The sequence below is a fragment of the Pristiophorus japonicus genome, chromosome 20, assembly GCF_044704955.1.
Source record: "Pristiophorus japonicus isolate sPriJap1 chromosome 20, sPriJap1.hap1, whole genome shotgun sequence".
Lineage (NCBI taxonomy): Eukaryota > Metazoa > Chordata > Chondrichthyes > Pristiophoridae > Pristiophorus > Pristiophorus japonicus.
This window is the reverse complement of record NC_091996.1, coordinates 83,496,603-83,516,637: the sequence shown is the minus strand read 5'-3', so window position 1 is coordinate 83,516,637 and position 20,035 is coordinate 83,496,603. Positions and strand designations below refer to the sequence as shown.

Here is a 20,035-nt window from a genome sequence, read left to right as displayed (position 1 = left end):
AGAGTGGAGACGTTGATGCCAATAGTCTGGGCTGGAGTGAAACCTGAGTCCCAGGGGTGACGGGCACCACTGTACTCGAAGTGCATCTCCCAGACCCCGCTAGCACCCGAACCATATTCAAAAGATGTGAATAAAGGTCTTTTTGCTTTAATGTGAGTTGGTAGCACACTCACCATGAGTCAGAAGGTTGTGGCTTGAAGTACCACTCCAGAACTTGAATTAAAAATGTAGGCTGCACTTCAGTGCAGTACTGTGGGAGTGTTGCACTGTCAGAGGTGACACATTTCAGATGACATATTAAACCAAGGCTCTAATTGTCTGTTCCAACTCTTCATATTAAAGGTCCCCTGACAATATTTGTAGAAGAGCGTGGAATTCAGTTACATATTGCATTATATAGCGCCTTTAACCTAATAAACTGTCGCAAGGTACTTCACGAGCGTTATCAGACAAAATTTGAGCAATGAGATAGTAGGGCAGGTGACCAAAAGCTTTGTCAAGGAAGTAGGTTTTAAGAAGCATCATAAAGGAGGAGAGGGAGAGGTTTGCGCTGGGAGTGCCAGAGCTTCAGACCGAGATGGCTGAAGGCATGGCTGCCAATGGTGAGGCGAAGGAAATCGGGGATGTACAAGAGGCCGGAATTGGAGGAACTCTTGAGTTCTCGCAGGATTGTAGGGCTGGAGGCGGTGACGGAAATGGGAAAATTCTGTGCGTCCTGGGTCACATTCTTAGCTTAACCAACACCGCCAAAATACAATGATTAACTGGTTATCTCATTGCCTTTTGCTGCATCAAAACGGCTGCCAATTTTGCCTACATAAGTCACTGCGTTTCAAAGTCATTCATTGTACATAAACTACTTTTGAGTTCTTTCTGTGAGATGTGATAAGGTGCTGTGTAAATGCAACTTTTTAAAAACTGCCCGTAAAGGCATGAATTTCAAGTGGCAACAGTCAGTGCTTGAAATTGTTTTACAGATCAATTGAGCACTTCAGTAACCGGTGGAATATTGCACAGGTGCCTGGCGAATATAATGCTTTGTAAACAAATCTCAGCCGTGTCATCTGACCTTTAATGTGCAAACGGCTAATGGGCCATAAGCGGTTCAAGCAACGCTACTTATTTTTTTTACTACAACAGTGCTGTAAAAGCTCTATGTAAATGCCAAGTCACAGTAGTCCTCTGGGGGAGGGAGGAGGCGGGGAGGCCGGTGTGGTGGGGGGAGGGGGTAGATCGATCTAAGCATGCCCTTAATCCAAAGACACGCAGCCTTTAAATCCATGTTTAATTCAGAGTGGAATTGTTGGGAGTTGTGCATGATTAGCTTGTGTTTCTGTTTTGGCCGAAGGTTCCTCAGAGAACGACCTCCATCGCGACAGCTCTGAACAGCAGCAGTGCGCTGATAAACCGACCGGGGCAGGCACCGCGTGCGAGGTAACAATTAACCAATCGACGCAATTTCTCTCCCTTCCAGGCTTTGCAAGCAGACGTGTCCACTGGCGGTAAATCAAAACTGCGAGTGAATCGAAACAGCAGATGCTGGAAGTCCACAGCGAGCTCATTAGAATCATTTTCGATTAGGCACTTCACAGTCTTCCGGACTCGACATCGAGTTCAATAATTCCACATCATAACCTCTGCCCCTATTTTGTCGGAGGGCAGCTGTTGTTGATTCTGCTATTCCCATTTGCACCCCTTTTTATTTCTTTACTTGTCCCATTACCATCTCCTTTTCTGTCGTACAATCATCCCTTTTGTCTTTTAAACTCTCCTGCCTTCACAGGCCTTCCTTGTTCTTTGCCCCCCCGGTCCCTGCACTTGTTTAAAAAACCTGTTGCCTCTCTAAACATTTTCCAGTTCTGACGAATTGGTCATCGACCTGAAACGTTAACTCTGTTTCTCTCTCTCCGCAGATGACCTGCAGAGTATTTCCAGCATTTTCTGTTTTTAGTTCAAATTTCCAGCATCCGCAGTATCTTTCTTTTCCATTCGAATAATTTGATTTTTCAAGGCCACTAATTTATGGTTTTCAGGGGGAAATGAATGAACGGTTGGTGAAATTCGATCCTTAAACTGTGGGTTTAAATCCCAGAGATTTATTCAATACAATTGGAATTCCACTTATCCAGTTGCCATAAAGCAATGGCTTTGGCTGCAAATGGCCGGAATCTCTCAACACGAGTCCCCAAAATATCACACAGTGGCAGAAACCACAGCATTGAATTGGCCTCGCTCGCGCTACAGCCATCTCTTCTGAGAATATTTCTCTCGCTTTGGGCATTGCCCTCTTTTTCTCCCAGGGAATATTGTGCCCATGTCCGGTGTGAGTTGAGTTCATCCTACTGCTGTTAGAGTGAGGCTCCCGTCCTCCCACGGACATGGACACGATGGGCCGAATGGCCTTCCCTCTGTACTGTAAATTTTTATGATCCTATGGGACGGCAAGGCTCATGTAGCAGATGTGAGCTGTCTAACCGTTTGCCGGAGAGCATTGCAGCTACTCTCTCTCCACTTCGATGCGGAGCTTCTTCATGGCAAACGAGCCAAAGGTGGGCAACGGACACCCTCAAAGCCTCCGTGATGAAGTGCGACATCACCACCTGGGAGACCCTGGCCGAAGACCGCCCTCGGTGGAGAAAGTGCATCCGGGAGGGTGTTGAGCGCTTCGAATTTCAACGCTGCGAGCGTGAAGAGGTCAGGCGCAGGCAGCGGAAGGAGCATGTGGCAAATCAGCCCCCCCCCCCCCCCCCCGGACAAATGTCTGTCCCACCTGTAACAGGGTCTATGGCTCTCATGTTGGACTGTTCAGCCACCAAAGAACTCACTTTAGGAGCGGAAGCACGTTTTCCTCGATTCCGAGGGACTGCTTCTGATGACTTCAATTTGGATCATTTTTCTCGTTCCAGTAACCTCGCTTGTTGGGTACATCCAAAAGATAAGAAAGCGAATTTATGCCTTTTGGTCCGTAGTTTCTTCAACAGGACATGGGGCGGGTGCAGAGTGGTAGCAAGTTTGGGGTGTTGCGGCGACTATGTTTTCAAGTTTCATCCGAGCTTTACTTAACACGCAGTCGTTGCGTGCCGTCTGCCGCTCGCCTCGCCTCCGTGCACTTTTCCGGTTTTTGCCAGTCGACCAGGTGGCTGTTGTGTTTTGTGATTGAATGGCCACAGACAAGCGGGTTGAAACAGATCGATAATTCGTTGTCGTCTTTTCTTTTCGCTCGTGCCAGAGGATGATGTGTCCCACGCGGTTTAAATCAGGATTTCGGGCCTCATGTTCATTCAATGGTCCGTGTGATCCCCTGAACTGGTTTTCGATCACCTGCGCGGGTCGGAGAGGCCTGTTCCAGAGTCATTTTTCCCTTATTGGCCCTGGGTTTTTTTGTGCCTCCCAGGAGATTGCGTCACTGTGGGAGGAGGTGTAAGAATTGTTTAGTCACGATGTTCTAGCTATCGTGGTGCGGGGCAGTCTTGGTGGAGCAGCTCGTCTTTTCCTGCCCTTCAATTTTGTGTGTTTGTATTCTAGTAGGTTCATCGGGAGCGAAGCACAGCTGCAGATATAGGCATTGCCCATGTGCGGTGTGATTTGAGTTCATCCTACTGCCATTGGAGCGAGGCTCTTGCCCTCCCACGGACACAATGGGCCGAATGGCCTCCCTCTGTGCTGTAAATTTCTATGATTCTATCGGACGGCAAGGCCCAGTTAGCAGATGTGAGCTGCCTAACTGTTTGCCAGAGAGCAGTGCAGCGACTCTGTCTCCACGTTTCTCTCTCCAGTCGGTTGTTCTGCTGTTGGTGGGCTGGGAACACGAATTGATTCAGTTATCTGAAAAGCACAGAAGCGTTTTCCGGTGCTGCGTCTGCATTCCCCCTCCTGCCACTGTTCAGGGTTGGCCACACTGCAATAAAACCCGAAAACGTTGGAAATACTCAGCGGCGTCTGTGGGAGACAAACGGAATGAATGCTGCCGGCCGGTGGCATTTTGTCAGAACTGGACAAAGTTTTACGAGATGTAACGGTTTTGTAAGCGATTACAGAGGCAGGGAAGTGGGGGTGGGGGTGGGGGAGGAAGGAACAAAAGGGGGGGAAGGTCTGTGATACGGTGGAGGGCAGGGGAGATTAAATGCCAAAGGGGGGTAGCAATGGGCCAAGTAAGAGCTGCTGTTACCCGATTAGAATGCTGACATACCGACTAATCTAGAGAGTGTGGATCGCTCCAACGAGCAGTGATGAAGCTTGTCTGGGAAAATGAGTATTTTACCGCAGGCTTTGTTGCACCTGTATCCAGGGGTTTTGAGGATTCACTGACAGCGTAGCCTCAGAGAGCTGTGGAAGCCGGGACATTGAATAAATTTAAGACAGAAATAGACAGTTTCTTAAACGATAAGGGGATAAGGGGTTATAGGGAGCAGGCAGAGAAATGGAGTTGAGTCCATGATTAGATCAGCCATGATCGTATTAAATGGCGGAGCAGGCTCGAGGGGCCGCACTCCTGCTCCTATTTCTTATGTTCTTATTGTGTTAGCCAGTAGTAGTACCTGCAGTTTGAGGAGGAAAAGCAACCTGTTTAAGTAGCAGCAATTGTCTTGACTTCATCTATGCTCCTTGGCTGTTCAGAATGAATCTAGTGATAAGTGTCTACGACTGGAGAAATCAGTAATTTAGCAGAGGCAGAGCATTCAGAGACAGACTATTGCTGTCTTTTAGAATCCCAACTTCTAAGGTAACAGTGCTATTAGTCTATCTCTTCAGAGCCCTCAATCTCTGAACAATTTGCCTTCAGAACATCAGCGCAGACTGAGATTGAGCGCTGTGGGTAGCCCCTTGACTGGGAAGATGTGATTAACTGCTGCTGTCCATCGCCCAGCTAATGTCTACACGTTGGCATTGGAACAGGTTGTTGGTGGATGGTCTGTGAAGCTGGGAGATGAATGAATAGAAAAAATGCTTCAATGTGGATCTCTACTTTGAGGAAAATGTATACTGTTTGATCAACTCGCCTTCAAATGCTGACTCCACACATTTAACCTACTTGTTCGAGTCCCACGTCAGACCCGAGCACACAATCCCGGCTGACGCTCCCAGTGCAGTGCTGCTATCTTTCAATTCTGGCAGAGTCGTGTGATTACCACGTTGCTGGGCTGTATACTTTTATGGATAAGCCGTCATACCGAGGACTTGTCTGCGCTCTCAGCTGGACGTAAAAAAATCTCTACCATTTCGAAGAGGAGTCAGCGGAGTTCTCTCCAGTGTCCTGGTCAATATTTATCCCTCAACCAACATCACTATTTTTTTTATTAAAAAAAAAGATAATCTGGTCATTTATCTCATTGCTGTTTGTGGGATCTTGCTGTGCACATATTGGGTGCTATGTTTCCCTATGTTACAACAGTGACTACACTTCAAAAGCACTTGATTGACTAAAGTGCTTTGGGATATCCAGAACTCCCTTATCCAGAACCACCCCTTGTCCGGCACCATTCCTGGCCACCGGGTGGCACATGTACAGAACTCCGACATGAACAAATTGAAGTCCTTCCTCGCTGCTGACTCCCGCAATCGCTGGCCTAACCCCGCTATCCACAGCCCCTCTCCCCCCCCCCCCCCCCCCCCCAATGATCTCTCTGCCACACTCCCAGCCCCAAGCTAGCCAGCACTGATATCCCCTTGCTCAGTACCTGTACCATCCAGTTTAACTTGACCACCCCTCGTCCAGAAAAATCCCTTGCCCAGAACAGGCCAGGTCCAGAGGGTTCCGGATAAGGGAGATTTAACCTGTACCAGGCAAATGTGCAGTGCAGAATTTACTCAATGGCCGCTTCTCTATTCTGTATTGTGCAGTTTCCTGCTGGGTAGTTTGTGCCATTCTTAACCTTTCATTAAAATTAAATGTTGAATCAATTATGCAAACTGTGGGATGTCTTGTCACCAAAATGGCTCCTGACTTGAATGACCTTCTTCGGTTACAGCAATCCAGACTTGCGTAGGATTGAGCCAGGATGGGAAAGAGCGGAGAGTCTCCCACAGATTGGCCCCCACCGGGTACTTGGGACTGGTTCTATGGAGCGCAACAGAATTACAAGTATGTTGGCTGATTTATAGTACTGTTTAAGACATTAAATAAGTTTAGGAACAGACTTTGAAGCTGATTAGCATATAGCTTAGATCCTGTTGACAACACAACAAATTTGCCTCATTACATATTCATTACCTTTGTGCAGTAAACTATTTGATGCAATTATATAGACCACACCTGGAGTTTTGTGTACAGTTTTGGTCTCCTTACCCAAGGAAGGAGATTCTTGCCTCTGGGGATGCGACAAGGATTCGCGAGATTGATTCCTGGCATGTGTGGGTTGTCCTATGAGGAGAGATTAAGTAGCATGGATCTATACTCTAATTTAGACAAATGAGAGTTGATCTCATTGAAAAGTATAAAATTCTTAGACGGCTTGACAGGGTCGATGCTGAGAGGCTATATCTCCTGGCTGGAGAGCTTAGAACTAGGGGACATCATCTCAGCATACAGGGTTTAGAACAGAAATGAGAAGTTCATCACTGAGGGTTGTGAATCTTTGGAGTTCTCCACCCCAGTAGGCTGTAGATGGTCAGTTTTTCAGTATATTCAAGACTGAGATTTCTAGATTTTTGGGCGCTAAGGAAATCAAGGGATATGGGGATCAGGCGGTAAATTGTTGAGGTCGATGAACAGCCATGATCTTATTGAATGGCGGAGCAGGCTCGAGGAGCCATATGGCCTACTCCTGCTCTTAATTCTTAAGTTCTTGTGTAACTGGATGCATCTAAGTTGGAATTTGGATCGTTGATGGCCACATTAGGATAGATCCCATGTTGAGGCTGATCAGAGACATGCAAAGTCTGCCAATAAACAGACCATCCTCCAACGCTCTTTCCCCTTCTTCCCAGCCTGTTTGTACTTTTCCCTCCTTTACCTACCATTTCTCCCCCATGTACTGAAATGAAGAAATGTGTGTGGATTATGTGCATGCAAAGCTCGAGGCTAATGCGCCAATCAGTGTGACCTTGGCTCAATGGGTCGCACTCTCAGCTCTGCCAGAAAGTTGTGATTTCGAACCTGAGCCCCCAATCTAGACACACGCCCAGTGCAGTAGAGGGATTGCCGCATTGTTGGAGGTGCCATATTTTCGATGAGATGTTAAAGCAAGGCTCTTCCCGCCTGTTCAGATGGGTATAAAAGACCCCATGGTACCATTGGAAGAAGAGTAGGGGAGTTCTCCTGCTGTCCTGCCCAACATTCCTCCTTCAATCAACGCCATCAAACAAATGATATTGCAGTATGTAGGCAGTGTGCAAATTGGCTGCCATGTTTGCCTATAAAACAATAGAATATATAGTACAGAAACAGGCCATTCGGCCTCACTCGTATGTGCTGGTGTTTGTACATCGCACGAGTCTCCTCCCATTCCATCTGCCTCATCTCCGCCTTTTGGCATATCTTTCTATTCCCTTCGGCTCATCGCCGAGAGCACGCAGTAAACGTTCTTGTAAAACAGGACTGAAGAGCCCCTTTTGGTTGCGGTATAACTCAAGTGCTGATTTATAATGTCTGCATTTTGCACGTGTTCTGTGGTACCAGGGCGCTGTGGTTTCTTTGTTAGTGCGTGGGCAGACAGCAGGAGCGGCGAGAGACTGTGGAGGGATGTGATCGGGGCCCAGAGGAGGCGTGAATTCAGGGCCCGGGGAGCACGGGCCAGCCCATACGGCGATTATGTGTGCGCACTAGGTCTGTGCAGCAGAGCAGGTCTCCAGTCGTCTTGGTCAATCCTTGCCACTGGACCAAGACCTAGCTCTGTCAAGCCCATGTGGTGTATGGTGTGCCTTTTTTGGCGTGGAAGCAAGTCATCCTCGTTTCGAGGGACCGCCTATGACTGACTGACTGCAGAAACACAAGCGCAGGCAGCAGAAAGAGCGTGCGGCAAACCAGTCCCACCCACCCTTTCCCTCAACGACTATCTTGTCCCACCTCTGACAGGGATCGTGGTCCTTGTATTGGACTGTTCAGCCACCTAAGGACTCATTTTTAGAGTGGAAGCAAGTCTTCCTCGACTCCGAGAGACTGCCTATGATGACTCTTCCCTTTTCTCTCGTGTACTCATCTAGTTTCCTGTTTGAAAGCATCTTAACGGATTTACATCAACCACTTTCTATGGTAGCAAGTTTCACCTCCTTACCACTGAGTAAAGACCTTTCTCTCTCTTCCTCTATTGGATTTATTAGTAAGTAGCTTGTATTTATGAGTCCTAGTTTTCTCTCCACGTCTACCCTGTCCAACCCATAATTTTAAAGACCTCCATCAGTCACACCTAAGTTTTCTCTTTTCTAAAGAAAAAAAATCCCAGCTTGTTCAATCTTTCCTGATAGCTGTAATCATATAATCATCATTGGCAGTCCCTCGGAATCGAGGAAGACTTGCCTCCACTCCTGAAGTGAGTTCTTTGGTGGCTGAACAGTCCAATACGAGAGCCACAGACTCTGTCACAGGTGGGACAGATAGTCATTGAGGGAAGGAGTGGGTGGGACTGGTTTGCCGCACACTCTTTCCGCTGTCTGCGCTTAATTTCTGCATGCTCTTGCCGTTGAGACTCTAGGTGCTCAGCGCCCTCTCGGATACGCTTCCTCCACTTAGGGCGGTCTTGGGCCTGGGACTCCCAGGTGTCGGTGGGGATGTTGCACTTTATCAACGAGGCTTTAAGGGTACCCTTGTAGCCTTTCTGCTGCCCACCTTTGGCTCGTTTGCCGTGAAGGAGCTCCGAATAGAGCACTTGCTTTGGGAGTCTCATGTCTGGCACACGGAATATGTGGCCTGCCCAGTGGAGCTGATCGAGTGTGGTCAGTGCTTCAATGCTGGGGATGTTGGCCTGAATGATGACGCTAACGTTGCGTCAGTCCTCCCAGGGGATTTGTAGGATCTTGTGGAGACATCGTTGGTGATATTTCTCCAGCATCTTGAGGTGTCTACTGTACATGGTCCATGTCTCTGAGCCATACTAGAGGGCGGGTATTACTACAGCCCTGTAGACCATGAGCTTGATGGCAGTTTTGAGAGCCTGATCTTCAAACACTCTTTTCCTCAGGCGGCTGAAGGCTGCACTGCAGTGCAATCATATAATAACATGATAATAGAATAGTTACTCAAAGATGTATTAGAAAAACATTTAAAAAACAAAATTATAATGGAGCATTCGACACGGATTTCAAAAGGGGCGGTTATGCTTGACCAACCTTACTGAATTCTTTGAAGAAGTAACAAAAACAACAACTTGGATTTATGCAACATCTTTAACATGGGTTAGCGCCTGGCCTGGGTTTTTAAAATCTTTTTCGCATGGCTCCGGTTGGGGTGGAGTGCCGAATGTTGCGGTGCAGGGAGGGGGCGGGTTATTGCAGTTGTGTTGGGCCGAGTGCTCTTTACCTTTCCGCCATTGTTCATTGTTCATAGGTTTATATGTAACCTTCAGGGCTGCTGACCAAGGGCCGTGCGACTTTGTTGGCCGGCGCGGACGCGATGGGCCGAGATGGCCTCCTTCTACCCTGTAGATTTCTGTGTTTCTAACATAGTAAAACACCCCAAGGCACTTCACAAGGAGTGTTATCAGACAATATTTGACACTGAGCCACAGAAGGCGATTTTAGGGCCGAGCTTGGTCAAAGAAGTAGGTTTTAAGGAGCATCTTAAAGGAGGACAGAGAGGTTTCGGGAGGAAATTCCAGAGCTTGGGCAGCTGAAGGCACAGCCACCAATGGTGGAGCGATTAAAATTTGGGATGATCAAGAGAGCAGAATTGGAGGAGCACAGATATGAGGGTTGTAGGGCTGGAGATCAGAGAAATCTATAATCTCCAGCCCTACAACCCATGGAGAGTTTTGAAAATCAGGATGAGAATTCTGAGAGAAAGAGTAATGCAGCAGGTAATATATTTGTATTTCCAAAAGACCTTCGATAAAGCACCAGATTGTAGACTCATGGCTAAGGTCAGAGCATATGGAGTTAGGGGACGGGTCGCAGAATGTATAGCAAGCTGGCTGCAGAATAGAAAACGGAGAGTCGGGGTCAAGGGCAGCTACTCAGACTGGCAAAGGATAGTAAGTGGTGTTCCACAGTGATCGGTGCTGGGAGCAATGTTCTTCACCATTTACATTAATGATTTGGACTCTGGCAGCGAGTGTGCAATTTCTAAATGTGTAGATGGCACCAAATTGGGGGGGTGTAGTTAATACACAGGAGGCCTGCAACAAAATACAGGAAGGCATTAGTAAACTTGCATCTAATTGGCAAATTAATTTCAATATAGATAAGTATGGGGCTCTGCATTTTGGTTGGAAGCATAAAAGAGGCCACACTGCTTGGATAATAAGAGTCAAAATGGGGTAGATGAGCGAAGGGATCTAGACGTACACAAATCATTAAAATTAGCGACGGGGCATAATAAGGCCATTTTAAAAAAGCAAACCAAGCACTGGGCTTCATTGCTAGAGGGATAGAATTGAGGCCATGTTGAACTTGTATAGAATCTTAGTTAGACTACACTCTGGAGTACTGCACACAGTTCTGGTCTCCATATTCTAAGAAGGGATATAGAGGCACTGGAGAAGGTGCAGAAAAGATTTTCAAGGATGATACCAGATCAGAGAGGTTGCAAGTATCGGGAAAGACTGGCCAGGCTGTGGCTCTTCTCTCTACAAAGGAGAAGGCTGAGTCTTCCATTATTTAAGATAATGGAAGGGTTTGATTGGATAGACATGGAATTTTTTTCCTTTTTTTTTTTTAGAGAGCAAAACTAGAGGCTATAAATAGAAGATCGTCATGAATAAATTCAACAGGGAATTCATGAGAAACTAATTTACCCAGAGAGTGGTTGGAATGTGGAACTCGCTATCACATGGAATAGTTGAGGCAAATAGCATTTAAGGTGAAGCTTGATAAGTGTACGCAAGTACACGAGGGAGAAATGAATAGAAAGATAGGTGGTATTGTGAGATGAAGAGGGGTGGGAGGAGACTCGTGTGGAGCATAAACACCGGAAGGAGGAGAACCTGCCGGGAGATCTGGTTTTTGCCTCTCCCAGGAGATAACATGGCTCCAGTTGGAGTGTCGATGTTTTTAGTACAAGGGGTGTTGCAGTGGTGTGGGGCGGACTGGTTGGGCTGGGTGCTCTTTGCCTTTCCGTCATTGTTCATGGGTTTGTATGTAACCTTTCGGGCTGCTGACGAAGGGCCATGCGGCTCTTTGTCGGCAGGCACAGACACGATGGGCTGAAATGGTGGCCTCCTGCGCTGTAAATTTCTGTGTTTCTATGAGATGCCGTAATCGTGACCATCTTGGAAAAAAGGGGACAAGTCTCCCTGCGGTCGGCCACTGGGAAAGTCATTGCAATAATCCTCCTCCAATCGTCTACTCCCCATGGGCTGAAGAGCTCCTTCCAGAGTCGCAATGTGGATTCTGTCCACCAAGGGGTACAATGGACATGATCTTCACAGCACGACAACTACAAGAGAAATGCAGGGAACAGCATCAACCCTTGTACCTGGCCACCTTCGACCTCACAAAGGCCTTTGACACTGTCACTCATAAGGTGTCGGCTACCCCCAAAGGTTTGTCACCATCCTCCGTCTGCTCCACAATGACCTGCAAGCTGTGATCCTGTCCAACAGATCCACCACAGACCCAATCCACGTTCAGACCGGGGTCAAGCAGGGCTGCATCATCGCGCCAACGCTCTTCTCGATCTTCCTCGCTGCAATGCTTCATCTCGCTCTCAACAAGCTCCCCACTGGAGTGGAACTAAACTATAGAACCAATAGGAACCTGTTCAACCTTCGCCGCCTCCAGACTAGATTCAAGGTCGTCCCATCCTCTGTCATCAAGCTACAGTATGCGGGCGACACTTGCGCCTACGCACACTCAGAGGCCGAACTGCAAGTCATCGTCAACACCTTCACCGAGGCGTGCAAAAGCATGGGCCTTACACTAAACATCCTCCACCAACCTGACCCCGCCACACAGCACTGCCCCCCCCCCCCCGGTCATCAAAATCCACGGCGCAGCATTGGACAACGTGGACCATTTTCTATACCTCGGGAGCCTACTTATCAGCAAGGGAGGACATCAATGTCGAGGTCCAACACCATCTCCAGTGTACCAATGCAGCTTTTAATCGCCTGAGAAAGTGTTTGAAGACAAGCACCTCAAATCTGGACCCAAGCTTATGGTCTACAGGGCAGTAGTGATACCTGCCCTCGTATATGGCTGAGGCGTGGACCATATACAGCAGACATCTCAAAGCGCTGGAGAAGTACCACCAACGCTGCCTCTGCAAGATCCTAATTGGCTGTGCAGTGTTTTGGGACATGCCGAGGATGTGAAAAACCCGATCGCTGTTGATTTTCCTCCATCAATCGTACAACCTTCATTTTATGGGGATTGTGCTGTTATTTGGATCAAGTGGCTAACAAGGAAAATTAGGGATCATGTTAAATCCAAGGAAGAGGCATATAAATTGGCCAGAAAAAGCAGCAAACCTGAGGACTGGAAGAAATTTAGAATTCAACAGAAGAGGACAAAGAGGTTAATTAAGGCAGGGGGAGGAATAGAGTATGAGAGTAAGCCTGCAGGGAACATAAAAACTGACTGCAAAAGCTTCTGCAGCTATGTGAATAGAAAAAGATTAGTGAAGACAAATGTAGGTCTCTTGCAGTCAAAATCAGGTGAATTTATAATGGGGAACAAAGAAATGGCAGACCAATTGAACAAATATTTTGGTTCTGTCTTCACTAAGGAAGACACAAATAACCTTCCGGAGATACTAGGGGACTGAGGGTCTAGCGAGAAGGATGAACTGAAGGAAATCCTTATTAGTCAGGAAATTGGTAGGGAAATTAATGGTATTGAAGGCCGATAAATCCCCAGGGCCTGATAGTCTGCATCCGAGAGTACTTAACTGGCCCTAGAAATAGTGGATGCATTGGTGATCATTTTCCAGCAGTCTTATCAACTCTGGATCAGTTCCTGTGGACTGGAGGGGAGCTAATGCAACACCACTTTTTAAGAAAGGAGGGAAAGAGAAAACTGGTAATTATAGACCGGTTAGCCTGACATCAGTAGTGGGGAAAATGTTGGAATCAATTATGAAGGATGAAATAGCGCATTTGGAAAGCAGTGACAGGATCGGTCCAAGTCGGCATGGATTTATGAAAGGGAAATCATGCTTGACAAATCTTCTAGAATTTTTTGAGGAGGTAACTGGTAGAGTGGACAGGGGAGAACCAATGGATGTGGTGTATTTGGACTTTCAAAAGGCTTTTGACAAGGTCCCACACGAGATTGGTATGCAAGATTAAAGCACATGGTATTGGGGGTAATGTATTGAAGTGGATAGAGAACTGGTTGGCAGACAAAGTAGAGAGTCGGGATAAACGGGTCCTTTTCAGAATGGCAGGCAGTGACGAGTGGGGTGCCGCAGGGCTCAGTGCTGGGACCCCAGCTATTTACAATATACATCAATGATTTAGATGAAGGAATTGAGTGTAATATCTCCAAGTTTGCAGATGACACTAAGCTGGGTGGCAGTGTGAGCTGTGAGGAGGATGCTAAGATGCTGCAGGGTGACTTGGATAGGTTAGGTGAGTGGGCAAATGCATGGCAGATGCAGTATAATGTGGATAAATGTGAGATTATCCACTTTGGTGACAAAAACACAAAGGCAGAATATTATCTGAATGGCAGCAGATTAGGAAAAGGGGAGTTGTAATGAGACCTGGGTGTCACGGTTCATCAGTCATTAAAAGTTGGCATGCAGGTACAGCAGGCGGTGAAGAAGGCAAATGGCATGTTGGCCTTCATAGCTAGGGGATTTGAGTATAGGAGCAGGGAGGTCTTACTGCAGTTGTACAGGGCCCTGGTGAGGCCTCACCTGGAATATTGTGTTCAGTTTTGGTCTCCTAATCTGAGGAAGGACGTTCTTGCTATTGAGGGAGTGCAGCGAAGGTTCACCAGACTGATTCCCAGGATGGCGGGACTGATATATGAGGAGAGACTGGATCGATTGGGCCTGTATTCACTGGAGTTTAGAAGGATAAGAAGGATCTCATAGAAACATATAAAATTCTGATGGGGCTGGGCAGGTTAGATGCAGGAAGAATGTTGCCAATGTTGGGGGAAGTCCAGAACCAGGGGACACAGTCTAAGAATATGGGTTAAGCCATTTAGGACTAAGATGAGGAGAAACTTCTTCACTCAGAGTTGTTAACCTGTGGAATCCTCTGCCGCAGAGAGTTGTTGATGCCAGTTCGTTGGATACATTCAAGAGGGAGTTAGATATGGTCCTTACGGCTAAAGGGATCAAGGGGTATGGAGAGAAAGCAGGAAAGGGGTACTGAGGTGATGATCAGCCATGATCTTATTGAATGGTAGTGCAGTCTCGAAGGACCGAATGACCTATTCCTGCACCTATTTTCTATGTTTCTAAGTGGACCCAAAGCATGCAACTGAAGGGATGATTGGTTGACTTGAGATGGGACAAGTGAAGAGTTAACATAAGCACAAAAGTATGAGGAATGTTTAAAACCTAGTTGCAGGCTCAGTTCGAAATTATCGTTTGAGGGATAAACATTGAAGGCTTATCTTGACTCTAATGAACTGTTGCTATTCATTTGGTTTGCAGTTGTTAATCAGATGCCTTTCCCCCCCCCCCCCCAGCTTCCTCTCAGCCTGAAGGGTCACCGGTCCTTTCGCAGGATGTGAACCGGGGAAAGCCGGAGGAGATACGGACCACCTCGCGACCCGGCAGACCTGCAGTAAGTGTGAACACTCTTGACTAACGCAGGAGGCTGAAACAGTGAATGAGTGACATTGTGGGATCTTCAAAGCTCTGTGGGTGGGGGAGGTGTTGGGGAACAAGGCTTTCAGCTGAAGGAGCAATGTAACCTGAACAGTAACTGCATAATGTGATATTACTGAGCATGTGCCACTTCTAATTTGGCCATCTTCTGTTTTTTTTAACCAATATTGGCTATTGTGGGCAGATGTTTGGAGAAAATTCAGACAGTCCATTGGCCTTTTAAGAATTGGACCGCCACTTGAACATGTGATCTGACCGCCCTCCATTGGGTTGAATTCTGCCATTAAAGAAAGAAAGACATGCATTTCTGTAGCGTATTTCGCGATCTCTGGATATACAAAGCACTTTACAGCCAATGAAGTACTATTGAAGTGTAGTCACTGTTGTAATGTGGGAAAGGCAGCAAGGTTCCACAAACAGCCATTTAGTAACGGCCAGATAATCTGTTTTGGTGATGTTGATTAAGGGATAAATATTGCCTAGGACTCCAGCGAGAACTCCCCTGCTCTTTTTAGAAATAGTGTCCTCTATTACGTCCACCTGAGTGAGCAGACGGAGCCTTGGTTTAACGTCTCCTCCGAAAAACAGCACCTCCAACAGTGCAACGCTCCCTCATTACAGCACTGTGTCAGCATAGTTTTTTTTCTGTACTCAAGTCGCTGGATTTGGACTTCAACCCACAAACTTCTGACTCCGAGGCCAGAGTGCTACCCACTCAGTCACGGCTGACACTGCCCCCTGGCAGGGTTCGTTTCAACCACTGTGCCCGTTTGGCAAGTGCCACTGTGAATGCTCGAATAATGACACATGTCACTGGGTTTAAACGAGAGAAACCGTCTCGGCTCTGTTCCAGATGGCCACCGCCCCACAGAGGGATGGAGTCGAGGACACTCGTGTCGAAGGCAGAGTCTCGGTTAAGGAGATCTTCGAAGTGCTCCTTCCAGCGGGTCCTGACTGCCTCGGTGTCCTTGATGAGTGCCTCCCCGTTCTTGACCAGCAATGGGGTGGGGCCTTAAGTGCTTGGGCCGTAGGTGGACTGAACTGTGGTCAGCTGCTGGATCTCCTGTGCTTTCTCCACCCCCCATTAATTCCTTAGGTCGTGGGTTTTTTGTTGGACCTTGGCCTTCAGCCGCCTGTAGAGCTGCCTAGCTGCTTTGCTGCTCCCGAGTTGGGTTGCTGCTTTAGGTTCCGAAATGCCAGTCAATGCAGCACTCCTTCAGTACTGCGCTGGAGTGCCCACTCCGATTATGTTCTCAATTGCTGGAGTGGGGCTTGAAACCACAATCTTCTGGCTCAGAAGAAAGTGTGCTACCACCTTAGATGCCAAGAATTGACACTGAATTGGCCGTCTGACTCGGGCAGCTGGCTCAAGAAATGGTAGGGAGGGGAAATAACACTGATTTTGTAGGATGCACAGGCTTTTTGGGGCATGGCATAGAGAGAATTACCCTGCTGTGCCGTGTTGTGTCGGCCCACGGATTGCCTGAAGGGGCAGTGCAGGAGAGTGGTCCATTCTCTAGCGCCAGTGCCTCACCTTGGCGAGCATAACGTTTATTAAAGCATTACAGGTTCTAAATGGAATGATTGGGATCTGCCCAGCGGCACAAGCACCCTACGGCTCCTTTCAAAGGGCTTGTCAAATGTCCTCTGTCAAATACCTCCTCACTGATGGATAAGTAAAGCCCATGGTATCAAACATATAATGATCCAGTGCAAGGTCTGTGAAACGATAAGTAGATCTGTCAGCAGCCAGTGTAGTCACCCATAAGCCTTCCACTAAATTGACTGACTTAAATTGAATGCCGTGGGCTGAGAGATGGCTTCCTGCTCGTCTGCGTCCTGTGGGTAGAGGAGTTCGGGACTTGGCCGGACAAAGAGCTGACTCCTCACTTCACTTACTTGTCTGTGTATTCTTCAGATTACACACAGCGCTGCTTTACTTGGTTGAAGAGCTGTTTTCTTCTTCTTTTGCTCTTCGCGCTCATAAATAGGCAGGGGATTTATTCCCCACCTCCTCCGCAGGTCAGTAAAGCCTCAAGGGTTCGGCATTCTTTTTCGAAACAACACCAGGCCCGTGTTCCCTCGAGTATAGAAGATTAAGGGGTGATCTAATCATGTGTGTTAAGACGATTAAAGGATTAGATGGGGTAGGTGAAGAGAAACTATTTTCTCTGGGTAGGGGGAAGTCCAGAACAAGGGGACATGATCTCAAGCTTTAGAGCCAGGGATGTCAAGAAGCACTTCTTTACACAGAGAGCAGTGGAAATCGGGAACTCTTTCCCCCCACCCCCCAAAAAAGCTATAGTGGCTGGGGGGGTCAATTGAAAATGTCAAAACAAAGATTGATCGATTTTTGTTCAGCAAGGGTATTGAGGGTTACAGAATTGAGCTGTGTCGAGGGAGCTAAGGTACAGATCAGCCATGGTCTAATTGAATGACTGACATACTCGAGGGGCTGAATGGCCGCCTCCTGTTCCTCGAAATACGAACATACGAAAGTGACGGACAGGAGAATACCAACTTGTCCATCTACCCTGTAATACTGTCTTTAAGCAACACAGGAAAAGCTCTGATGGTTTACAAGTGTCCTATAGACAAGTAAGATGTGCCTGTGCCCCCACCCCCTGCATACATCTGAGAGACTGGGACCTCTGGTCACGTTGCTGATCTGTTGCCTGAGCAAGGCTGATCTGCAGCACCTCAAGATGTCGGTGATTGACCAGCTCGATGGTGACCCCTGCAGAAGTTGACCTGCCACTACAGGCTGAAATTCGTCCTGCTGCTCCACATAACCTTGCACGTCTGTACTCTTAAGAGCTAGCAAATCTTGGCTAGCCCAGCAGCAGAAAATGCAGCAGTGCATAATGCCACTAAGCTGTGTGCTGTTGGCTTTTCAAATCCAGCGGTACCGACGGCACAGACTTCCAGATACCGAGAAACTGTCTCATTTACATGACCTTTACAGAATTTGAATTTTGCCTAACAGCAGAGGTGTTAGTAAAGAATTGATGTGGTGCTGCAGTTTTCAGTCCATATGCTTTCATTCCCAGCAGCATCACAGATTGCAGTGACTGATCTCTAACCCCTTGGAGCGAGCTATCCTCCGCCAAAATAACTTGAAATACAAACGTCAAGCGCTGGGTCTTCGCAGCAGGTCTGTTTAGAATTTGAAAGTTTTAACCAGCTGTGATGAAGGGACTGAAGTGCTAGTTGTCCCAGATGCACGCTGGCCTGCTTCGTACTTCTAGCCTTTTCTCGTGTCAGATTTCCAGAATGCGCAGTTTATTTTCTGCTAGTCGCTCCCAGTCGCCCTCTGACGCCACATTACGTTGGCATTCTTTGCCAAAACAATGAGTGTCGGCAGGCAGGACAAGTGGGCATTACCTCCTCTCCTCCTCTTTTGATCACGTGTGGACTTCCAATGGTCAGGAAAGGGATCCCTGGAATATAGGGCCCAAGTTTCGAGCCGCGCCTAGAACGGCGCAGTCCCAACCTGGACGGCCGTTTTTCACGCCACAAAGTGCGCCTAAAAAAAACCTTGAGATTCTCCACCTCCCTGCAGGTCCTCTGGCCCTCGGCGCAGCGCAGCAGGAGCTGTAGGGGGTGGAGCCAGGTCCCTGCGCTGAAAACAGTGCCGGGACCTCTGCACATGCGCGCTACAGTGGGCGTGCATGTTCAGTAGCTCCAAGCGCCCAAAACTGTGTGGGAGGGGCCTGAAGCACGCAGCCCCTAGCCCTGGCCGAATTGGCCTCACTCAGGCGGCGTGCATAAGGCTCCTCCCATGGCCAGCTCCTGCTTCCACCCGACCCGACTCGACTCCTGTTTCCCGCCTCTGGACCGGACCCGACACCCGCTCCCCCCCCCCCAACCTCCGCCTCCGGACCCGACTCCCGCTCCCCCCCCCTCCCCCCGCCGCCCCCGGACTGGACCCGACCTGACCTCCCTCCCCCCTCCCTCCCTCCCTCCCTCCCTCCCTCCCTCCCTCCCTCCCTCCCTCCCCCGACCCGAACCGAACCGATTCCCCTCCCACCAGCCCCCCCGACCCGACCCAACGCCACCTACCTGTAAATCTGGCGCTGGGGACGGGCTCTGCCCGAAGTCTCGGGCCCAGCCCGTTCAGCCTCCCACCCCCCCCCCCCAATCTCCTCCCCCCCCCCCCCAATCTCCTCCCCCCCCCCCAATCAATCCTCCACCCCCCCCCAATCTCCTCCACCCCCCCTCCCCCCCCAATCTCCTCCACCCCCCCCCCAATCCCTCCACCCCCCCCCCCCAATCTCCTCCACCCCCCCCCCAATCTCCCCCCCCCCCCAATCTCCCCTCTCCCCCCCCATCTCCTCCCCTCCCCCCCCAATCTCCTCCACCTCCCCCCCCAATCTCCTCCACCTCCCCCCCCAATCTCCTCTCCCCCCCCCCCAATCTCCTTCTCCCCCCCCCCCCCCCAATCTCCTTCTCCCCCCCCCAATCTCCCCCCCCCCCAATCCTCCTTCTCCCCCCCCCATCTCCTTCTCCCCCCCCCCAATCTCCTTCCGCCCCCCCCAATCTCCTTCTCCCCCCCCCCCCCAATCTCCTTCTCCCCCCCAATCTCCTTTCCCCCCCCATCCCTCTCCCCTTTCTCCTTTTCCTCCCCCCTCCCTCTCCCCCATCCTCCCCCCTTCTCCCCATCCCTCCCCCCTTCTCCCCCATCCCTCCCCCCCTTCTCCCCATCCCTCCCCCCTTCTCCCCCATCCCTCCCCCCTTCTCCCCCATCCCTCCCCCCTTCTCCCCCATCCCTCCCCCCCTTCTCCCCCATCCCTCCCCCCCTTCTCCCCCATCCCTCCCCCCCTTCTCCCCCATCCCTCCCCCCCTTCTCCCCCATCCCTCCCCCCCACTTCTCCCCCATCCCTCCCCCCCCTTCTCCCCCATCCCTCCCCCCCTTCTCCCCCATCCCTCCCCCCCTTCTCCCCCATCCCTCCCCCCTTCTCTCCCATCCCTCCCCCCCTTTCTCCCCCATCCCTCCCCCCCTTCTCCCCCATCCCTCCACCCCTTCTCCCCCATCCCTCCCCCCCTTCTCCCCCATCCCTCCCCCCCTTCTCCCCCATCCCTCCCCCCCTTCTCCCCCATCCCTCCCCCCCTTCTCCCCCCCCATCCCTTCTCCCCCCCCATCCCTTCTCCCCCCCC

The 20,035-nt window shown here is 49.4% G+C and overlaps 1 protein-coding gene across 6 annotated transcripts in view; it reads left to right on the top strand.

Annotated features, from left to right (window-relative positions):
* The window catches only part of LOC139232634 (misshapen-like kinase 1), a 259,745-nt gene that overhangs the window by 181,880 nt on the left and 57,830 nt on the right, over positions 1 to 20,035 (top strand). For all 6 annotated transcript variants that reach the window (XM_070863069.1, XM_070863068.1, XM_070863070.1 and 3 more), the window contains 3 exons: positions 1,349 to 1,434; positions 5,970 to 6,082; positions 14,737 to 14,834. In XM_070863069.1, coding sequence (XP_070719170.1) covers positions 1,349 to 1,434; positions 5,970 to 6,082; positions 14,737 to 14,834 — 297 coding nt within the window. The remainder of the gene's footprint in view (positions 1 to 1,348; positions 1,435 to 5,969; positions 6,083 to 14,736; positions 14,835 to 20,035) is intronic.